Below are 24,721 nucleotides of genomic sequence, written 5' to 3'. Positions count from 1 at the left end.
AGGCAGAGTCAAGGTGTCTTTCCTCTTCTCTCCTCCATTGTGTTTGTCCATTGTAGGGAATGGACAATGGGAGAAGAAGCACTCCATAGATTGGCGTTTACTCAACCATCTTCCTTCATTTCGAAGGAGCGTATTAATTATAAAATATTAAAGGATAGATCAGTGCCACATCTGGTTATTTTTAATTCTGCTGATTTTCAATAGAAACAGCCTATCTATGGTGCAGTTTCTAGCACTTGTTCATTATCAACGTTGGGCTGACCAAAACATGATCTAATACCTGTCTGTAGAAACAAGGAAGTGCAGATACAGATCTACAAAAGAAGATACTAGATAAGGAAGGTAGAGGAGAAGTGAAGTGCAGAGGCAGACGATCGGTAATGGGTAAATAGGTCTGGGGTGGGGCAGAACAGGGGTGGGTGGAAAAGGGGGATTTAAGGAAAATGAGGGACTTGGAGACTTGGAGTTGGGAGTGATAACATGGTGTACCATGTTATCTGGTACACTTTGCACACCTATTATGTACAAAGGAAGACCATTGCAATCCATCACTATATGTCTCCATCCTTAACTTTAATACTAATTTCACATATGAAAATTGCTGTACAATCCACTATCGTATTGAGTAATTTACTTGGAGAAACAAGAAACTGCAGATGCTAGATCTTGGGCAAAATACAATGTTGGAGTAAATCAGTCTGAAGAAGGGTCCTGACATGAGACATGCCTTCCATGGCTTCCAGAGATACTGCCTGACCTGCTAAGTTACTGCAGCACTTTGTGTTTTGCTCAAGTAAGTTACTTTAGATTTGAGAGACACAGTGTGGAATCAGGCCCTATGGCCCACGAGTCCGCGTCGACCAGCGATCACCCCGTACACTAACACTATCCTACACACTAGGGACAATTACTATTTGACTGAAGCCAATTAACCTACAAACCTGTAATTCTTTGGAGTGTGGGCGGAAACCGGAGCATCGAGGGAAATCCCACACGGTCACAGGGAGAACGGTCACAAGCTCTGTACAGACAGCAGCTGTAGTTAGGATCAAACCCAGGTCTCTGGTGCTGTAAAGCAGCAACTCTACCGCTGCGCCACTGTGCCGCCCCAATTTGTCTTATACTCGTCTTCATATTAATTACATCTCCATGGAATTTCTCCTGAATCTACAAAAGGCTCAGCCAGATTGTGCATTTGCTAGCATTCCAGTATAAGCTTGTTCATTATCAAAGTCAGACTGACCAGTACCTGACCTAGTACACATTTCCTTAGGTGATTTCCTGAGGTTCTGGAAGATGTCAACCACATCCACTGGCGATTCAGGCCTCAGATGCTCAAAACTGCTGCAAGAGATTGCATTCATTGTGCTACATTTGGAAGCTGACTTTGCAAAATGCCACCATGAATGGGACTTTGATGCACAGGAGTGACAGACCCGTGGTACACCATGGAAGTCCTGTCTCTAACCTAGACTTACATTTATCAAATCTCCACCTACTGGAATAGAAATTTAAAAATAATACTAGCAACATCCCTCTCTCGACCCCCACTTGTTATGCTGGACAAGTGTATACCTCTCATGTATAACAGCATGTTATCAGCACGTAATTTTCTGTCTAAATATTGGTGAGGTAAACACTGTTTTCACATTGCTCTATGCTCGGCTACAGTTCCATCAGCCATAGGCATTGCACTTAAGGGATGGAAGAGGGAAAAGGGAAAAGTACTCTAACTATTCATAATCTGTATTAGAGGCATCAAACCTGATTATATGAGGCTAGATGGAAAACATGGCACAGTCAAGAGGATTTTTCCTCTTCCTTCATTGTATTTGTTCAGTGTATGGAATAGACAATGGGAAAAATAGACCATAGACTGACGATTATTCAAAATTCTTCCTCCATTTTGAAGGAACCATGAAGGGTTGCAACAATTGAGAAGTGTTAAAGGATATCAGTGCCACAACCGATCATTTCTAAATCTGCTGGTTTTTGCTTGGGACAGACTACCTACGTATAGTGCAGTTGCTAGCACTCCAGATTAAGCTTGATCATTATTAAAGTTAGACTGACAAGTATCTGACCTAATACACATTTCCTGGTTTGGGCAGCGAGTTATCAAAGCCATCACCTCAGGAGCAGGAGCAATGCTATGGTACGAGTGATGTGAATGAGGGAACAGTACTCAAACTATTCACAATCTGTATTGGAGACAGAGCTTGGTAGATCCAAGCTGATCATATAAAGCAAAGTGGGAGACTTACCCATGAGGTTGAAACATAGAACTTGTAAAAGGATACAATATCCAAGCCGAAGATAGACACAAAATGCTGGGAGTAACTCAGTGGGACAAGCAGCATCACTGGAGGGAAGAAATGGGTGACGTTTCGGGTCTCAGTGTAAACCAGCATCTGCAGTTCCTTCATGCGCATGACAGTCCAAGCCATTGGCTAGAAGGTGGCAGGTGGAGTCCAATGTGGACTTAAGTAAAGTTATTTACTTTAGTAGGAAAAAATATATATATTTTCATAATAAAGGTGACAAAGCAGCAAATGCTGAGGAAAGGGAAGAAAACTAGCTTGCTGATCATGAGAGATAAAGTAAATGATATGCTGCTCTTTTATTGCCAAATAGTTAAAGTAGAAAATGTAGTCTTACTGAAGACATTTGAGACATCATTTGGTGAGCTGTGTCCAGTTGGGTGTCCATGTTTGAAGGAGAATACACCAGACTTAAACTGTGTTCAGTATCGTTTCAACATATTGTTCTGAGGTGAAAAACAGAGTGAAAATGGCCTCAATAAATCTTAGAAGAATGAGGAGATCTCACTAGGACACCTAATGTTCAAAAAAACAACATTCTTAGCTTGTTTTGTCTTGCTGACATTGAATCAGGTTACGTGATCATGAGGGAATGGTTTTTTTTATGATGGGTTATTATCTCAGTATACTCATCCGTTTGTTTCAAACACTCCCACAGAAGAATTCTTCCACCAAAGAATAAACCGCAGGGCAACTAGATTGATTCAATCTGTCAACAGAACCACATTCAATATTGCTGGCAAGAGTAGTGTTACCTGTCGATGCAGTAGTCTCACGATTAATAATTACAGCATTGTATTATTCAGAAGTACCGATCCTCTCAATAAAAAAAAGAAATGCTGAGGTCAGGGCATGAAAGATAATATATTGTACAATATCTATGGGTGTGGAGAGCCTTTCCAATGTCAAATAGGACAACTACTATGTTTTCAATCCCTCACATAACACCTCATTGGTGATTCTAACTGCTTCTGAAATCCATATTTCTTGTCTGTATCATTCTATTGGAAATAAACTCTTAACTATTGACCACTCCATGGGAGTTACGACTGTGTAATGGGATGAAGTGGGAGATAAATAATAAGAGTCGATAAAATGTTATGCCCCAAAAAATCTAACAACAATGAAAGAATACTCTATCCTCATAAAATAAAATGGAGCAAGTTGCAGTTCTCTTTAACCATGCCTGTTTGCTTCTCATACTGATTCTGTTGCAATAGCCGACATGAAATACGCCGTCGATTTTCAATGTGAGAAGAATAACCAGGAGCACAGGACTGATGAGATCACCACCAAGCGACTAATCGTCAGACGAGGGCAAGTCTTCCATGTCACATTGCGAGTGGACAAGAATAAATTTACCATAGACCACAACGAGATTGTGTTTATCGCGGAAACAGGTAATTGGTCATGAATGAAATAGGGAGGTTTGAACTTCAACTTAAAAAGAAAGTATCAAATATAGTATAGCGTTTTTGTGACAAAAGTAAAAAACGCCATATTCAACAGATACCATCACATGTCAATTCTAGTTGAGTTTTGCAATGATGACTTCATTGTGTGGGTTAGTGAATCTTCTGAAAGGATAAATGAACTGCTGATCATGGTCTAATTCAATCTTGGAACTGGTTTGAGGGGAGTGCTGAATTGCTAGTTCTGTGTATTCCTATTTTCTAATACCTCAGGCAACCAGTCCTGGTGTAAGTAAACCCATGCATCCTATCATAGAGTATTGGAGTTACATAGCCAGAAACAGGCCCTTCAGCTCACCGTTTCCATGCAGACCATCAAGTACCTATCTGTACTAATCCTGATTACCAGCACCTTATCAATAGTCTCCCATGGTTTGGCATTACAAGAGCTCTTCCAGATACATTTTACATGTTGTGAGACCATCTGTCTCCACCAACCTCTCAGTCAGTGGGTTCCAAACTCCAAACATCCTCAGGATGAATTTTCCCTTTTCTTCAGGTTCCCTCTAACTCCCTTACATCTTGCCTTAAACCAATCCCTTCTGGATTTTCTGTTATGGCGCCAAAATTTTAATTCTCACTTTCCGCCTGATCTATGCCACTTATAATTTTACATTCCTCTTTCAGGTGTCCCCCCCAACCCCCCCTCCTCCCCTTAGCATCTTATATTTGCTTAACTTCTGAGAGGTGGCCAGGTAAAGAGTTGGCATGTAGTCATCAATTTCCAACTTTTCCATTTCTTCTAACATTAGTCACCCATCTCACCTGAATATATTCCCTTGGTTTTTCTTCAGATCCTGATGACCAATGCTTGTAGGAGGTCAGTTACTCTTCATTGAATTAGCTAACAGTCTCCATCTAGGCAAAGAAGGATACAATATTAGCTCCTGTATCATTTTTTAAAATCATTTACTGGAATGTTATCTGAATATCAATGGTAAGACACACATTTGTTGCATATCCATAACCTATTTTCTTTTCAATAGTCTGTAAAGAGTCTTTAGTCAAATATAGCAGATCATGCAGTGATCTCTGGTGACATCCATTCAACTAATGAGTTGTTTGATCCTTGGAAGTTCATGATTACCCTTACTGATTTTGGTTCCTAAAACAGAGATCTGTTGAATTTGAAAATATCACGTATGGAAACAAATTAATTGGTGTGAAGATTAAAGTGGTCACTATTGCCCTGGACTATTGTCCAGACCAATTGATATTAAATATCCTGGTATATTAAATATGTAATTGAATTATTATTGTATGATAAATGGTAATATTGTATATAGGTTATTCTGAATATCTTACTATGAATAAACTAAACATAATATACACCTTATTTTTTGAAATATAATTGATTAATTTATTTTGTTAAATTTTAAAAGGAAGGAGATTCTTTGCAAAACAGTTCCCTGATTTGTCACCACACAGTTACAATCTACCAACATGTGGACTTTTTCTTATCCTATGTTAGGGCCAAAGACTTCAGAACCACTTGGAAGCAAAAACCCGTTTCAACTCAGGTCAATCAATCCAAAGCTGTGGAGTGGGGAAGTTGTTTCCACCACTGGAGCCACATTGGTCTTGGCTGTGTTCCCTCCAGCAAATGCCAAGATTGGGAGATACTCTTTAACTCTCCTGAACCCCATAGGAGAGGCGTTCATGGATTTCACACTTGGAGAGTTTGTCGTGCTTTTCAACCCATGGTGCCCAGGTATGTATCATATTAAGAGAATCTATAACATGTTGCCCATTACAGAGGGTTTTCATTAGTCCAAAAATGGCCAACTTTATGTATTTCATGTAAACCACAAAGAACCTTCCGGTGTTTTGTATTATGGCCAGAAGTAAATACATGTCCATATTCCAGTTATTAAGAAATGCTTTAAAAATACCGAAATACATTTTTTTACACCGAGAATGGGGAAAATGTGGAACTTGTTTGCACACAAAGCAATTGGGGTGAAGAATATAGATGATTGCGAGATTAAGCCAAATAAATATATAAAGGAGAAAGGAATGGAAGAATATGTTGAGAGAATTCAATGGAATTGAAAGGAAACAAAATTGAGAACTCTCAATAATTGAATTATTTAGCCCGTTTATTTGCTTTAAATTCTAAATAATTTTACATTGTACATGTGCATAAAAATCCGAGCAACTATGTTTACTGAACATAACCAGACCAAACTAAATTCAACAATAGATTGCCCTGTCATTAAATCATTCTTCAGCCTGGATGCCTCGAGATATATTACACTCTTCACAATGCACTTGAAAGAGCACAATGCCTACAAGAGATAGATCTCTCGACAGATTTTCAACATTATCTAAGTCAAACTCTACATAGAAAATGGTCATCAAATTCATTACGCATTTACTCTAGGTGAAGGCAAAGTTGGCAGTAGATCGTTGGTCCGAGACACTCATTGGCCAAAAATATTCTGTTCCTCCCTTCTGCTCTGTCTCCGTATCTAACTTATGACTCATACAACATTGTGCATGTTCATGCTTTTGCAACAATATGCCTGCACGTTATCGTGAGCAATTGTGATTCTTCAATGGGAAGCTCAAGCGAATGCACATGCTGGAATCTGAAGCAAAAACACAAACTGCTGGAGGAACTCAGCAGGTTGAGCAGTATCTGTAGTGGGGGGAGGGATTGTTGACATTTTGTCCCCATTTCGAAAGTGAAGAGGGAATTTAGCCAGTTTAAGGAGGAGAGAGAGAGGGGTGAGACGTCTCAGTCGGTGGACTAAGTGGGAGGTTGCGGTTGTTTAATTCCCTCTCCTCCTGTCTGATTAATTGTGAAATGTTGATGTCTACCCTCAAAACTATCATAGACGTGCAACCAGATGCCTCCACTAGAGAATTGGCATGTCCACAGCTTCCTGGTTAGCTTTCAGAGCCTCAACTCTACAGCTTTACCTCAGCTCGAAAATACAGCTGCAAAGTTGTTGTATTTTAAACAGTGGTCCCACCCTATCTCTGTTTCCATCTTACATTACAGGTGAAGACTTGCTATTGTTTTATTTGAATGGAAAAACCTGTTCTTATTTCCAATGTAGCCAGACCTCTGTCCTGCAGCAGTCACTCATCAGAGATACAAACCATTGTCAATTGGTGCTGAAATTCTTCATTTTGGATGTTTACATTGAAATTTAAAGACAGGTCCGCTGATTCATTTTAAGCCTATTTCTTGTCAATCTGATGATCCTAACGGATACATTTTTCAACACTTTTGAAACATCAATTTGCTAATATGACCCTGATGAAATTTTTGTGTTGGATGTTTGAATATGTTTGAATATGTATACACCACATTGCTAAAGACTGCAAAGTTATTAAAGCTATGCTTTATCTTGTCAGAGGATGATGTATTTCTGAACAATGAGGACCAACGACAGGAATATATAATGAATCAGTATGGAATCATCTTTAATGGTAATCATCGCAGGATTCAAGCTCGTCACTGGTACTTTGGACAGGTATGTGTAATTCCTTGATCAATTACCATTGCAGTCTGATGACCAAATGAGCTAACTTTCATGCTTTGCTTCTATTTGAACTTGCACTATTCATTCTTACTGGGGGTTTTTTTGCCTTGTGTTGGCTTCTGGTCTACCAATAATTCAAATTTAAAACATTCAATCTTGTAGGCCCGAATGTCTTTAATTCATTCCTAGCCCTCTGCACCAATTGCTCCTCATCCCCATAGCTGGTGGACCACTGAAATCCATTCATCCTGGTGAACTCCACTGGTCACAGACCTCCAGCTACAATAATACCTTTCCATTACAATAATAGCTTTCCATTGCAATAATATCTTTCCATTGCAATAATACCTTTCCATTGCAATAATACCTTTCTATACAATAATACCTTTCCATTGCAACAATACCTTTCTATACAATTATACCATCCATTACAATAATACTTTTCCATTACAAAATCCTGCAGCCATCACAGCATTGTACTATTAGCTTATCACCCTTATATTGCGTAGAAGGAGAACACTTGCCAATTATTATCCAGTTATGTTTTCAAAGCTACCATTACGCCATTTTTCACCAGCCCAACAGGAGTGTAATCTAAATTGTAAATATTTTTTACAATCGTCTTTTATCTGGCCCCACTTTAGTAACTTAAAAACTTTGCATAAATCCTGCATAAATACCACTTACAGGAATTCTTTAAACATTTCCAATGAGAATACCATCAGTTCTCCAGCTATGACACAATCCCACATCACTGAAGTATTCTAATAAATTTGCACCATCTCCAAAATATTCTTACCATTCCTAACGTACGAGACATCTGTTAAGCATAATGTCTTGACTTTTCTCTGTGTCCTAATATATAAATTACCATTGACTAGAAATCTGATTGTTTAACACCTCAGTTTTATGTGTTATCTATGGAATTTATAACATTTGGGGACTTACTGTATCAATTGCAAAGTCTGAACTTCATGTAAGATTCCTCTGTATATCTGATGCAGAAGGCACCAAAGACCCTGTGCCAATATAGAGTCGTCCAATGTTAAGGAACTACTTCCAGATTTTTCTGTCACATACAGTGGTGGAGCGGTAGAGGACCTGCCTTACAGCGCTTGCAGCATGTATGAGGATCGCTTGTCAGTGCAGAATCCATGGGCCAAAGGGCCTGTTTCCATACTGAAATAAAAAAACTAAAAATATGTCTCATGTAGACATGGGCTTCTCCTGTAAGGCTGACTCTCAATGCATCAGTAAGGTCAAGTCTGTTTTTCCATGACTTCCAAACCAAAGCTTTATTTTGCCCTGGATCTTACTCTCCCTCTGGTTTCGCCAAGTCATAGATTTTCCACCATCCTACGTACCTTAATATTTGCAATTTTGTCCTTAATGTCTCTATGAGAAACTGATAATATATCTAACAATTGGATATGAATTTAGAACAACTCCATGGAATTGACAATTTGGCTACCAATGTTTCCCTCCCTGATCTTCTCCTCTCCAGTCCCTGGTGACATCTTTGCTTAAATATGGTACAAGATTTTGGAGCACAGCTTCAGAAATCAAATATTAATTTACATTTATTTCACCAAGATTTATCCTTTGGACTTTTGAAGCAAGTTTTGATAATTGTGCAGAGATACTGATAAAAGAGGGCAAAGTGCTGGTGCACCCACGGATAGGCTAGCTGGTTGTAATTCTCAGTTTTTGCTGCAGACTCTGTGGAAACCGAGGACACGTGGACATTTTATTTTATTAGGGATAAGATGTGACACCTGAGACAGGGAAGAAAGAACCATTATCTATAGATCCAATTGAGCCCTGCAGTTTGATTGATGACGAATTGGTTTAGTTGGGTAGTGTGGTGGGGGAAGGTGGGTGGGAGGAAGAGGGTAGAAACATCAGTCAATGGAATGGCCATGTTAGTCTTGCACTAGCAAACTAATCTCCACAACATCACTGAATGCTCCAGCAATTAATAGTCAACCTATATTTGAGGATCATTTTTATTCTAATTGCTGCTCTTGCAATAATTTTATTAATACTTTATTGTTACTGATCAATTCTCAAACATTAGGCACAGAATTATCAAAATGTTTTTTTTTTCTATTTCAGTTTGAAGAAGACATTTTGGATGTTTGTCTGAAGATGTTGGATAAAAATCTCAAATTCCTCCAAAATTCAGCAAAGGACATTTTTCGCAGAAATGACCCTGTTTATATCTGCAGAGTTGTGTCAGCTATGGTGAGCAATGAAACATCAAAGATGACATAGCTAAGAATGAATTGTTGATGACGTGATGGATCCACTCTATGCTTTAGTGAAATGTCTGAATCGACAAACCCTCAACAAGATTGAAACCAACATACTGAAATTACAATGTAATTGGTCTAAATTGCCTTTTAACCCAGCACATCATTGGGTGAAGCTTCAAGAGGTCCCTGGACATCCTTCACTCTCCTTTTACAGAACTGCCTCAGTACCAATTTGAGTTGTCAACCTTAACTCACTTTGCATTTGCATCTGAGTCAGATATTGTCGATAGTATTTCTGAATGTTCTTTCCCTAGGTATTTCTTTTTCTGTTTCTTAAGGGCCTGTCCCACTTAGGCGATTTTTTAGGCGACTGCTAAAGTCGTAGCGGATTGCCGAAATTTTCTTTTACCCTACGACAATGCCGCATCAGGTCGGGATTACACCGTCTTCGGAAACATCGCAAAATTCCCACGCTTATCAATGCTTCTCCGGCGTCCTAATTTTCGCTAAAATCACTGACAAGTCTGTAATTACTTGAGAGTTTTGAAAAATAACATCTTGCCAGGGTTACATGAAAACTAAGCTTCACGGTAACAAGGTATAAACTGGATTGACGTCCAGTTTACTAATAGCAGTATTAAGAAATGTAATTTTAAATGTGGTTAAATGGATTTTTGTGCTTTGAAAATGGACGGGAGATGCACATCTGGTTTCTGGGTTGCATATCTGGGTTGGGAGCCTACTTGAAATGTAACCGCTGATGGCCATAAACATCGCGAAAATTCCCACGCTTACCTGACCGTCAAACTGTCGCCTCCAATTTACCTGTCAAATGTCCTGACGGTAAATAAATTGGTTAAACACAAGTATTTTATGGTATCTTCAAATGACTTTACTTAATTTAATATTACGTGCTTCTAAATGCATCTGACAACCCAGCAAACCTAGGGACAGCATGCGACAGCGCCCACAATAAGCATCGATACCTGGCGACAAGCCAGCTGTCGCCGAGAAATTTCACTCTGGTTGATTTCTCAGCGACGCACTGAGATCCACTACGATTCTTTGAAGACTCCTCACGATCATGCCCGCGACACCCCGGCGAACTGTCGGCGGCTGCCTAGTCGCCATAAAATTGCCTAAGTGGGACAGGCCCTTTACTCTCTCCTTCTCTACTTATATATTTATTACTTTCTCTTTTGTCTCCCTTCCATGCCTTTTCCTTTTCTTTCTTATTTCTCCTTATCTTCCTTTTTCATTTCTCCTTTTCCTTTGTGTTATCAATTCTACTCCACCCACTCCTATCCCAGTCCCAGACATTAAAATAGATGGAGAACAAAGCTACACGTTGCCAAGTATAAAAACTGAAATAAATTGTGATGGTAAAAGTGGAAACGCTCTCAGTCTTGATTAATACCGAGTAATTTTTTTTCATTCACATGATAGATTTTAATAATAGAGGAATAGAATCTTAATCCAAGTTTAGATGGATTTAGTGTATTCTTTCATAAAAGGGTGGCCGTCTGAAGTAGCACTATCACTTATTACATTTTAAAATCACAGGGAGATTGATACGCAAAGCAATAATAGTACTTGCTGTCTTGAAAGAACATCCCAATGGTGTACCTTTAGTTATAGCTTTTATGTGTTATTCTGTCAAGTAAGGACCTCAATTGAAATTATATATGTTTTAGTATTTGCACGTTCAACTGTAAGTGCATTTCAGGCTGCATTACTGTGTGAATGCTGCAGATGTGTGACTGCATTTGTGAAAGGAAGTTCCATGCTGCAACGAGGATTCACCAGATGGATTGTAGAGACGGAAGCTGGGGCTGCACTCTTGAGCTTAGAGTAATAAAGGATGACCTCCTTGAATCATACAAAATTCTCAGTTTGAAGAAGGGCCTTGACCCGAAACGTCACCCATTCTTTCTACCCAGAGATGCTGCCTGTCCCACTGAGTTACTCCAGCATTTTGTGTCTATTTTCAGTATAAACCAGCATCTGTAGTTCCTTCCTACACATAATGCTCCCATGTTTGACAGTATAGGTGAAGGGATTGTGCTGCAGGAAAGTAGTGCTATGCTAAATGATCAGCCATGATCTTATTGAATAGCGGAGCTGACACAAGGCGTCAATGTTTTACCTCTCCTTTAATATCTAATGTTTTTGTATCCCATTGGATAGCAGTACTGGCAAAATGCAAAGTCTTGATTTTGGTCTTCACTGCTATTCTTTCCGGCCTTGTCCAAAATTCCTTGCATTCACATTTTCATTGTTCATGCTTTATGATTTAATTTCTCTAGTGTTTCTTTAACAATTTGGCAGTTAAATAAATTAAGTATTGTGTGAGAAATTACCTCTCAAACATGCTGCTTCTTTGCCCAAGGCTTGGTGTTATAATTGAATAAAACATCACACCATGTTATTGCTGTGTTCATTGCGGCTGCCTCTGTGGTCTGTGGACAAGTGATGCCCTTACAAATGATGGCCAAAGGTAGAAAACCCGATGGGCCCAAACCTCTCCTGCATTGGTGCAGCACCCTCTCCGCCCCCCCCCTCCCCTTTCCCCCCTTCCCCCCTTCCCCCTCCCTCCCCCTCCCTCCCCTTCCCCTCCTCCTCCTTCCCCTCCCCCCACTCCATTCCCCTCAACCCCCTTATCCCTCCTCCCCCTCCCTCCCTCCCCCCTCCACCCACTCTCTCCCTCCCTCCCTCCCTCCATAGGAGATAGATTTAAACTTTAAAATGTGAATAACTTTAAAAATATAACACTGATTTCAATGAAACTTCTTCCAGCACCAAAGTGACGATGGTGAGTAAGATGGGCCTAAAATTGTCGTGCTATCGTGTACCGTTTTGGCTGTAGTTCAGGAACAAACAAACAAACAAATGAGAGCTTTGGTATTTAGATGAAGTGTTCCTTATGTCCAGAGGGATGTGGGAAAGTCTGGCATTTTTGATGGGTAATGTTTAAAGAAAAGGTGGAATGCAGTAACCATATGTTCACATCCTGCACAACCAGCTTCCATACTTCTACAGATTCACCGTTCATTCTTTCTCAGGTGAATTCTAATGATGACAACGGGGTAGTTCATGGCAGATGGAAAGAACCATATGATGGAGGCGCGTATCCCTGGTCATGGAATGGAAGTGTTCCAATCCTTCAGAAATGGTACAGAGAAGGCTGCCGGCCAGTTCGCTACGGGCAGTGCTGGGTGTTTGCAGGAGTGGCTTGCACAGGTATGGATTTTGTTCTGAAAGTGAATCTATTTCTCAACCTTCTATGGGAATGTGAGAGAGACGAGTGCAAGCATAACAAATTATCGCACATGCATTTACAAGTATGAAAGAAAGGAGAGGCTAACGGGGATAAACCTTTGGAAACAAAGAAAGGGGAATTTATAATGGGGAGTAAGGAAATGGCAGAAGATTGTTAGGGCAACATATTCCCACAGAGCAAAGCTGCTGCCTCACAGCTTCAGATAAATGAGGACGTTCATTGTGTGTGGGGTCGCACTGTTTGGATTTCCTCCAGGTGCGTCAGTGTATAAATTGGCCACTATTTACTGCCCTCCTAGCATTGATGGGACAGTGGGGGAGAGTAGAATGAGGATGGTGTATGTTTGCTGTAAATGAGTAGCTGACAGTTGGTGTGGCCTAAGTGAGCTGAAGGCTCTGTTTCCATGCTGTGTCACCAGGAATTAAACAAATGCCTTATGTATGTCTATATAGAAGACACAAAAAAAGCCTTGAGTCATACTGAAGAACCTCAGGTCCAGTGCAAATGGGAAAGTAAAATAAGGAAGCGTAGAAAAAATATAAGCACAGACAGGCAAATCTCCTGAGCTTGGAAAATAATCAATCCCAAGGATTGGAATATCCCTATCCCAGAGTTTTGAACCAGGTGGAGATGGTGGGTGTCTGCCTTTTATCATCCAAAATATTTCCAGATGTGAGTCCACCAAAGATGAAAGTAAGGAGAGAGGAAACAGGAAGCTATCAACTCACTAGCTGGCATTGACAGGAGTGGAATTGCTGGAATTGAAAATAAAGAAAGTAATATCCAGGCACTGTTGCCAAAGGAAGTGGTTGATACACGAATTGGAAAGGTTTCGAGGGATATGGGGCAAATGGGAACAAATGGGACGAGTGGAGACGGGATTCTTGATCTGCATTGATGAATTGGGCCAAAGAGCCTGTTTCCGTGCTGTGTTACTCTATTACTATCTGCCGAGACACATGAAATATACAAAACTTTAGAGCAGTGTGGTCTAATTACATTTCTAGGTTTCTGCCAAGTGCTCTTGTTTATTCCCAAATTCCAAATTGACACTAATATGTAATCGAGAGGCAGTATTTAGGGGTGGTGATGATAAAAAAAAATGGAGGAGAATTAAAAAATGGGATTAATGCTGGATTAGTGTAAATGGGTCAGTGGGCCTCAGTGGGCAGAAGGGCCCATTTCCATGCTGTAGGGCTCTACGATTCTATAACAGTGTGATTGAGCAGATGCAGAATGGATTGCGAAAAATGTAATCATGTTTGACAAGCATATTTCAAATTTCAAGACTTTCGCAGTTGGTCCAACTCAAGGCACTAATGATCAAGAAATAGTGGAATTGAGATTTACTGTATATACCAGTGTGGATAGAGAATAGTTGACTAGAGTGGTACTGCAGATCGAGTCATAGAGTCATACAGCTTGGAAACAGGTCGGCACGGTGGCGCAGCGGTAGAGTTGCTGCCTTACAGCGAATGCAGCGCCGGAGTCTCAGGTTCGATCCTGACTACGGGCACCGTCTGTACGGAGTTTGTACGTTCTCCCCGTGACCTGCGTGGGATTTCTCCGAGATCTTCGGTTTCCTCCCACACTCCAAAGACGTACAGGTATGTAGGTTAATTGACTGGGTAAATGTAAAAATTGTCCCTAGTGTGTGTAGGATTGTGTTAATGTGCGGGGATCGCTGGGCGGCGCGAAATCGGTGGGCCGAAGGGCCTGTTTCCGCGCTGTATCTCTAAATCTAAATCTAAATCTAAAACAGGTCCTTCGGCCCAACTCATCCATGCTGACCAAGATGCCCCATCTGAGCTGGTCCCATGTAGCTGTGTTTGGCCCATATCCCCTCATCCTTTCCTCTCCATGTAAAAAGCTTCAGATATTAGGATTGGGACTGATACTATTCACAATCTTCAGCAATGATTTACCCGCAGGGTCCAAGGGAGCTGTGAATACCCTTAGGTTTGCTGATTATACAAAACTAAGTGGGACTGTGGTAAGGAACATAAACAAGCTTGTCACCATAGAGCCACAGAGAGATACAGCACGGAAACACACCATTCTTCCCATTGAATCCACACTGACCACCACCCACCCATTTCAGTTCTACAATAATCACTTTCTTTAATCTCCCTACGTTCTCATAACTTTCCCCAGATTTTACCACTCATCTACACAATAAGGGCAATTTACAGGGGTCCATTTACCTACCAATTCACATACCTTTGGGATGTAGGAGGGAACCAGTGCACTTGGAGAAAACCTACACAGTCACAGGGACAATGAGAAAAATGATGTTGAGGTTGATCAGCCATGATCTTGTTAAATGATGCAGCACTCCTGAGGGACTTAAGTATTCAGAAAAACGAACAGGCACTTGATAGAATCAGAGTGAAAGAAAAGCCAGTATGGATTTATTTAAAGTAAATCATGTTTGACAAATACAATTAAATATTCTAAGGTAAAAGAGTGGTGGGAAGATAGGGAAAAGTGTTGTTTACATGAATATGGAAAGCATTTCAGATAATTTACCCTGAACCAATGTTAATATCCCCTGTGCACCAACCAATTCATACACGTTGCTAGACGTCAAAGCATTTCTAGATATGAATTTTTTTGAAGTGATCCAGCAAGTTCTCCTGATCGCGTGACAATGAGTTATGCCGAACCAACATTGTTAAAGCAGATCGAAGGTATTTATTCACAAAATGCTGGAGTAACTCAGCAGGTCAGGCAGCATCTCAGGAGAGAAGGAATGGGCGACGTTTCTTGTTTTGTTTATTGCCTGCTTTCAATTGTACTGAATTAGTCATGCTAAACCCTAGGATAAGATTATAATAATAATAATAATAATGCATTACATTTATATAGCGCTTTTCATATACTCAAAGACGCTTTACAGGGATTTAGAGAACATAGGGAAGTGAATAAATAGATAAATAAGTAAACGAACAGAGAAAGGAGACAGAAGGTGAGGTGACCTTCAGTGGTTGAAGGCAGTACTGAACAGGTGAGACTTCAATGATGTTTTGAATGTGGTGAGTGTGGAGGAGTCTCTGACGGTTTGGGGTAGTGAGTTCCATAGGGTGGGAGCAGCGATGGAGAAAGCCCTGTCCCCCCAGGATCTGAGTTTGGTCCGGATGTGGGGGGATAGGAGATTGGGGATAGGGATAGGAGATTATGAGAATGATATCCTAACTGACCAAATCTTAAGGTGCAGTGGTTGATTCTGCAGCTTTATTCAATTACGTTCCTTGTTTATTTCTTTAGTTTTGAGGTGCTTAGGAATTCCTTCTCGTGTTGTCACTAATTTTAATTCTGCTCACGACTCAAATGGCGATTTAATAATTGAAGAAGTGTTTGATGAATCTGGGAAAATAAGCAGTGAAAATATATGGTGAGTCAAACTAGTGTTAATTAAAATTTTAAATATGAGTAATTGTCATTGTTATCACTTTAAAATGAATACAGTAAAAACTATTAGAACAGACAACAGGTAAGTTTTCATTCATAATTGAAAAAAATAACAGGCATTTAGGAAATAAATTTCTTATGTTTCAAGAGTAGTGAAGGGAATAAGAACAGAAATCATCAATGGAGGCACAGACTTTGTTATAATGGCTGACCTTGTCCTTATTGTACAAGGTGCGAGCAGTTTTAGGTTCCCGTTATTGATCTCTTCCAGTGGGTGGAAACTTCTACTGCGGGCCCAGCCACCCTCCCCAACTGACGATCCCGTGCACCCATTGCCGGGCGGGGAGTGTCCCCCAGGGCCGTGCTGGGCCCAACAAACCTACCAATCCGTGCACCCATTGGCGGAAGTGGAATGTCCCCAGAGGAGGTGGGCAGGAGCCGTTGGCGGGTGGGGAGCGATCCCTGGGGCCTTGACGGGTCCAACAAGCCTGCCGATCCGTACACCCATTGGCGGGCGGGGAGCGTCCCCCGGCGCCGTGGCAAATCTCTGCTGTGGGCGGTCCTGCCTCGGCTCGTTTGTCCTGCGGGCGTCTCCTGTGGACCGGGAACGCTCCCGCAACTGATGATCCTGCGGGCCCGGCAACCCATGCACCCGTTGGCGGGCGGGGAGCGTCCCCCGGGGATGTGGGTGGGTGAGGGAGGGCAGGTAAAAGCCACTTAACCAGGCCCCCTGCGCCCATTACTGATCGGTGGCGAAGGCCATCTTGTTGGACCCTCTGTTGCCGCCTCTGCCGCCTTGCTGCACCACGGGAGGAAGGTCAGGTGCAGGGCACGCCGGGACGGGTGGCAGTCCTCCCGCTGGTCCTCCTGGGGGGGGGCACATTTATTTGCAATTTGTGTGTAAACCAGCATCTGCAGTTCCTTCCTCCACAAATATGTTTTGTTCAGTTTAGTTTGTTAATGTCCCATGCACCAAGGTACAGTGAAAAGCTTTTTGTTGCAGGCTATCCAGTCAGCGAAAATACTATACATGATTGCAATCAAGCTGTCCTCAGCATACTGGCACGGGACAAAGGGTATAACATTTAGTTCAAGATGAAGTCCAGTAAACTTCAAATAAAGACAGTGTGAAGGTCTCTAGTGAGGTAGATGGGAGGTCAGGACCATTCGCTAGTTAGTGAGAGGACAGTTCAGTTGCCTGATATTGCTGGACAGCTGTCATGAGGAATAGATATTAATATGTTGGGATAAAGACTGAATCATTTCATTGACATTGAAGTTGTAAGAAGAAATTTTCATTTTTATTTTCCTGAAATGGAAGTCGTAATAACCACAGAATCTGAAGCTGTGCCAGGTAGTTACCAACAGATGAACCAAGAACCATATGTATTTATTGCTGTTAGTGAGCTTACAAACACATTTCTTCCTGCATTGCAGGAACTTCCATGTCTGGGTAGAGGGCTGGATGACCCGAAATGACTTGAAGAGAGGTTATGATGGTTGGCAGGCAGTGGACCCAACACCACAGGAGAGAAGTGACGGTAAAGACTGACATAACATAATGGTTCAATGAACAGGTTATAAATATAATGATCAGTAACGGTAGGGCGGCACGGTAGCGCAGCGGTAGAGTTGCTGCTTTACAGCGAATGCAGCGCCGGAGACTCAGGTTCGATCCTGACTACGGGTGCTGCACTGTAAGGAGTTTGTACGTCCTCCCCGTGACCTGCGTGGGTTTTCTCCGAGATCTTCGGTTTCCTCCCACACTCCAAAGACGTACAGGTATGTAGGTTAATTGACTGGGTAAATGTAAAAAATTGTCCCTAGTGGGTGTAGGATAGTGTTAATGTGCGGGGATCGCTGGGCGGCGCGGACATGGTGGGCCGAAAAGGCCTGTTTCCGCACTGTATATATATGATATGATATGATAACAGTGAAAGTTCAAAACATAGTTTAATTGCAAGGCCTTATAACATAAACAATAATCAAGTATTTAATTCCCTTTTTCATAATTATGACATATTTACTGCTGTATTGACGATACGTTTTGTAGTGCACTATTAGTTTCTCAGAAGAACATGTCTCTTAGGTAATGAAATACCTAAATTCCAAAACCTAATTTACCCATGCCACTTTTTCTGCTATCAATGGTGAGAGTCCACAACAATTTTAATACAATTGCACGGCAGGAAAGGCAAAGCATAAAATGACTTATAATTCCTTTGAAGTGAGCAGGTTCTGGTTCTGTCATAAAGATTCTGGAAGAGATTGGTTAAACTGTATGTTAAACTGTATGTGGTTTTTTAGTTGGGTTTTTTTCTTCAATCATTTCCCTGCTTTTTAGCCATTTACTGCTGTGGACCCGCTCCAGTCAAAGCAATCAAAGAAGGGGCAGTGGAGATGAAGTATGATGTTCCATTTATTTTTGCGGAGGTCAATGCTGATATTGTCACTTGGATGCGTGGCAAGGATGGCACACAAAAAAGAACATCTGTTCAAGCTAGACGTGTGGGCCAATTCATCAGCACCAAGAGATGTGGCAACAATGATCGTGAAGATATCACAAATGATTACAAGTTTGCTGAGGGTATTTTTTTCAAAAATATTATTTCTAAAGTTCCTTCCTACTTTATTTACATCATAATACTTTGTAATTTCATGGTTTATAACAAAGGTAGAAAAATGGCATCTTTTATTTAGGTGAACTACACAGCAATTTGAAAGTTCAAGCGTTATTGTTAATTAATCACGGATTAAGAAACCATTCATAATTTTAAAATTAGTAAATGAATAAATGACTTCTACCTATACTTTTGAATCTTTAACCAATATTTTCTCAATATACTTAGGGACTGAACACGAAAGGAAAATATATAATGAAGCTCGGCTCAGAATTAGACTGAAACCTGCAGCAGGACAGAAACTCCAAGTACAAATGAAAGCTGATGAATTGGTTGCCCATGGATCTGATATTCGTGCACTTGTGCATATCACCAATAACAGTTTGGAGAACATGGTTTGCAAACTTTACCTGAATGCTCAGATAGTGAAATATACCGGAACAGTTTCAACATTATTCAAGCAATTGTCTGTGGACGACGTTGTAGTTAATAAAAACGAAGGTAATGAAATCACCACTTTACTTACATCATGCCTTTAGAGAGACTTTAGACCTCAGAGATATAGCATGGAAACAGGCCCTTGGGCCCACCGAGACTCCATCGACCAGCAATCACCCTGTACACCAGCACTAACCTACACACACTGGGGACAATTTTATCGAAGCCAATTATCCTACAAACCTGAAGGTCTTTGGAGTGTGGGGGGAAACCTGAGCACCTCGACTAGAGGAAACCCATGTAGTCACAGGGAGAACGTACAAACTCTGTACAGACAGCACTCATAGTCAGAATCAAACTCTGGTTTCTGGCATTGTAAGGCAGCTGTGCCACTGCACAACCCCAAAGTGCCCAAAATTATTTTGCTATTTTAACAGATAATCTGTTATAAGATTTAATTGTACCTGTCATTACATCAGAATGACTCCTGAAATTAAATAGCTTTGTAAAATTTATAATATTTAGAAACTAGTTCTGGCAAAACTTGAAGTCAACATGGAATTAAATATCCAAGATCCATCCCTCTGTATTTTATTTGCAAGTCTGTCACACGTTCCCCACTTCAAAATTCAAATTATGTATTCTCTCTTATTTCTCCTGTTGCCCATCACATGCAGTATATCTCTCCACCTGCTATGCTTATCCTCATCAATCCCCACACAGCTCGTCATGTTGTATCCAGACTGTGTTTAGGCTTGTTTCTGTCAACAGATTGGATATAGATTACCTGTTGCGCACGGAACTGGCAGCAAACTCCCACCCTCCTCATGCCGTCCGCTCACATTTGGGTGCAAACCAAAGATACTAGAGGAACAAGATGGACCACTCCATTGAAATCGCCAATACTGAAGTGTAGTAAGCAAAGGAGCATAACGGCCACCATTTTAGTAGGCAAAACCCACCGTTCGCTATGCCTCTCGCAGTGTAATCAGTGTTTTGGGGGAACAGTATGTGTAATGATACCATTAAAACGCAGAATATATCTCATCTATCAATTCACAGATTTTTGTTATTTTTCTTTTTAAATGCTTCTGCAAGTTTCTGCCTACTAAAATGGCGCCATGACATACTATGGTTTTATGGATCGATTGGTCTATCTTGCTCCTCTAGTATCTTTGGTGCAAACCCCTGCTCTCTTCATTGCTGCCCTCCACTGTCCTAAGAACCTTATGTGAATCCTCCGCATGGTTTGGTGTGGAGAGGGTGTCTTTGAAGGTCAATGATTTGGATGAGAATGTACAAAACATGAATAGTAAGTTTGCTGATGACATTAAAGTAGGTGGTATCATACGTAGTGAAGATGGTTTTCAAAAATTACAGCAGGCTCTTGATCAGTTGGGCAAGTGGGCTGCAGAAAGGTTCATGGAGTTTATGCAGATAAGTGGGTGGTGTTGCTTTTTGGGAAGTAAAAGCAGGGCAGTAGGTCCACAGTAAGTGGTAGGGCTTGGGGAATGTTGTAGAACAGAGGGATCAAGAAGTGCAGATACATAGTTCCCTGAAAGTGGTGTCTCGGATAGACTGGATTGCAAGATGTCTGGAAAATCATGAGGTGAATGCACAGAGTATCTTACACCGGTATAACGAAATCAAAAACAAGAGGACATATGTTTAGGATTAGAGAGACAAGATTAAATACAAACCCGGAGGGAATTGTTATCACTGAGGATGGCGATTCTATGGAATGAGCTTCCAGAGGAGGTAATTGTGGCAGATACTATAACTGCATTTAAAAGACACTTGGATAGTTACATGGATAGGAAAGGTTTAGAGGGATATGATCCAAATGCAGGCAAATGGGACTAGTTTAGATGGGGGATTTTGGCTGGCATGGACGAGTTGGGCAGAAGGGCCTGCTTCCGTGCTGCTCGACTCTATGAGATCCAGCAGATTACTCAGGGCAGTGTCTGAGATGCAAAAGCCTTTGACTGCCTATCAATGATCTTGCTTACTTGTGGGAGCATTGAGGAATGTGCAGACATTATATGTATATGTGAAATAACTTTTCTATATAAACTAATAAGTACTTTTAACATTGCCTGTTTTCTAATTGTTCCTTCAGCTGCAACACTGCCTTTAGATGTGCCCTTCTCAGAGTTTGCCTATCTCCTGGAAAATCACCGCATGATCAAGCTGATAGCTGTGGCAGATGACATAAGAACACGTGAACGGGGATTGGCAATAATAGATATTTCTGTGATCAGTCCGGAAATTATGATAAAGGTAGTAATCTTCAACAAACTGTCAACTACATATTCACCGCAAACACTAACATTGATCAGTCTCTGTACAGGAATATTTCACCCTCTCTATGGCATTCAATGGCTGCACTCTCCTCTATTCAAAGAAAGAACATTTTTTTAAAAGATTACATTTTAGAACATAAGACCACATCTGAGTTATGATCAAATTCAATTGGATTATTTTTATTCATAATTTAAAGAAACGAGAAAGCTCAGGATTTTCTTGGGTAATTTCAGGCAAATGAAAGTATCAGAATGCAGCTGCATTTAACGCTGGAATTCGAAGAAATTCTTTACTCCTTTCCCTTTCTCCTTTTGGAAATAGCACAGAGGCACAGTGAGTGAAGCTGCTGCTTTCAAGGTTAAAGTGACCTGGGTTCAATCCTGATTTCGGGTGCTAACTGTGTGGAGTTCCTCCTAAAAAATGTTGGTGCCTCCTCTGGTTTCCTCCCACTTCCCAGAAACATCCAAGTTGTAGGTAACATTCAGGTAATTGGTCTTCATTAATTGCTCCAAATGAGTGAATGAGTGGTTTCGGTATAATTGATGGGAATGTGGGAAGCATTAGTGTAGGATTTGTATAAAATGGGTGCTTGATGTTCAACATAGTCTTAGTGGACTGATGGGCCCCATTTCTCTCTCTAACTCAATGACTATATTGTTCCTGTTAGTAATTATGCTGCTTTATTGTGCCAATAAATTTTACCTGGCATTCTTCTCTTCTTCAAAGTGGACCCTCTTTGACACTCCCTCATCACTGTTTTCTAACTGTTTTCTGACTTTTTGTCAAACAGAGTATCATAAACTCATAGTGAAAAAGGTCCCCTTCTCATAAGTACAGTGGCCAGAATCACTTCAAATCACTGAAGATCCCAGAAAGGAGCATTCCTGAAGGGAGGGGAGTTCCAAACACATTTCTCAGTAACCACAGCCATTGTGAATTTTCTGTCCAAAATGCTGACGTGAACTTGAAAAGCTAATGGATGGAAAGCAAGTAGAAGTTTTCAAATTACAAAGAGGACAATCTCAAATTGCTCCCTCATTCTTCTGAAATCTTTAACCTAAGGATTTATCATGCTTGAAATCACCAAGTCTCTTACTCGGGCCATGGCCATATAAAGTATCATGAATTTGAGTAATTTCAATCGCCTGGATTAAGGAATAATGACAGCATCTAACACATTTGTTTCCTCAGATCCAGGGGGGTGCATATGTGAATCGGGAGCTTGTTGCAGAAATCGGTTTGCAGAATCGCTTGCCCATGTCAATGCATAACTGTATCTTCACTATCGAAGGACACGGACTGATCGAAGGCAAGGAACACATTAAGTAAGTAGAAAGAAAAGTAGTTGCTGAACACACCCTTGAGCAAATAAATTATTTGCTTTTTGGATGCAAATATCTCTCTGGCAATCTCTGAATTATGCAACATATTATTGGGATCTTTCTCTCTGTAAGGCAGGTGCAATGGTGAAATTCAACTTGCTCTGACATAGTGAACACATAGGATTCCTGATTTGTATTTATCAAGTGAAAGGTGAACTTGCCCATCTCTGCATATGCTTGACATGCAGCTCAGTTGTAGTCAGTGTTTTTCTGTTTATCCAATTGAATAACCTCACCGTACTTAAGTTTCAAGTTCAGGTCTACTGAAGGCAAGTTGTGAAGTTGAAATATATTAAGCAGATAAGATTAACCTGATACAAAAATTTGATGATTGGATTCATATAACAACGGGTTCATCAGAGAAGAAATCTCTCGGTCTAGGCTGATCAGGGTTTATGTCTAACTCTGGATTAAACCTCTATATTTGAACCAATATGCCTGGGACTTTACGAACAATGCCAATAAATGAGATCCTTTACTGTATCTGTACAGTAATACTTGATTCAACCTAGATATACCGAATATGAAATCGAATGTATGATCTAATGTTACTGTTATTTCAATCCCATTTTTACTGATTAGGAAGACGGGTTTGATCATACTTTAGATTTTATCATCCCTACATAATCTTTCCCCCACCCCCTCCAACTCCATTTTTACCATTTACCAGCAGACTGGGCCTATTTACAGAAGCCAATGAATCTTACAAAGTGCACATCATTGGGATGTCAGAGGAAACCAGAACATCCCAAGGGGAAACCCACAAAGTCCTTGGAAGAGCAGTCATAGGAAGAACATGAAAACTTCACCCAGGCAGCAACAGAGGTCTGGATCAAACCCGGACCATTGGCGATGTGAAGCATTGGATGTAAAGCTATACCACTATGCCACCAGTCCTGTAATTTATTTTCAAATGGCTCTTTAAAATCCTTCCTCTTTCACCAAGTCATTGGAACCCAGTCTAAGTAGCTTGAAAATCGCAATATTATTTTTTCACATAAAGTCTCTGCAGAGAAAAAGTCTGGAAAAAAGTGATAAATTAATAAACGTACGGTGTTGCTGAGATTTCTACAGGTCATTATTGTTTTTAGCTATGCAACAGAATAATTTTAAGTTCTTTCAATAACTGACATTTTTTGTGCGATTGCTTTTTTGACCAGTGATTCTGCTCTTGTATTTTTCCAGGGTAAAGGAGATAAAGACGAACGAAGTATTTAAAACAGAGTTTCATTTCACCCCCATGAGATCAGGACTTCGAAGATTAATGGTGGATTTTGATTGTGACAAAATTATGGATGTGAAAGGATTCCTGAATATCACTGTCAATTAAGTTAACCTGATTAACTCTTAACCATTTCTGTATGTTTCTAACAAAGGTTGCAATATATTAACCTTTTGCGCAATTGTAAGCTAATTACATTAATATTAATCAGAGTGTTTATAACTCTTTTCTTGCACCTGCTGTGATTTCCATTGTATCAATAATTGTGCCAAATTAGGATGATCATTATTGGTGAGAAATTGAACTCAACTGTGTCCAATTTCTGGGCAGATTACTCATCTGCGACTGTGTTTTGCTCACTGAAAACCTGTATTACGCTGTTTAATCATGTCGATCTGTTTTCAACTCCTCTTAGAATTCTGTGCTAAATTGAAGGAAATATAATATGGCATTCTTTTCTAAATTGCCACTAAGACCACACCAGAGGCTGATGAAGAGCAGTTCAGAATTTATTCCTGTTT

At 40.5% G+C, this 24,721-nt stretch overlaps 1 protein-coding gene across 1 annotated transcript; it reads left to right on the top strand.

The window, feature by feature from the left end:
• The first annotated feature begins 3,540 nt into the window (after window positions 1–3,540).
• LOC144604594 (protein-glutamine gamma-glutamyltransferase 2-like) lies at window positions 3,541–24,308 on the top strand. The gene is made up of 12 exons (XM_078419215.1): window positions 3,541–3,721; window positions 5,265–5,504; window positions 7,160–7,278; window positions 9,403–9,531; window positions 12,605–12,782; window positions 16,090–16,216; window positions 17,671–17,774; window positions 18,578–18,820; window positions 19,083–19,355; window positions 21,412–21,572; window positions 22,788–22,921; window positions 24,164–24,308. Exons 1-12 carry the CDS (start codon window positions 3,547–3,549, stop codon window positions 24,306–24,308), a joined length of 2,028 nt encoding a protein of 675 aa, XP_078275341.1. The 5' UTR covers window positions 3,541–3,546.
• Window positions 24,309–24,721: the final 413 nt, after the last annotated feature.

The sequence above is a fragment of the Rhinoraja longicauda genome, chromosome 22, assembly GCF_053455715.1.
Source record: "Rhinoraja longicauda isolate Sanriku21f chromosome 22, sRhiLon1.1, whole genome shotgun sequence".
NCBI lineage: Eukaryota > Metazoa > Chordata > Chondrichthyes > Rajiformes > Arhynchobatidae > Rhinoraja > Rhinoraja longicauda.
The sequence above is the reverse complement of the archived record's forward strand: the minus strand, read 5'-3'. Positions and strand labels throughout refer to the sequence as shown.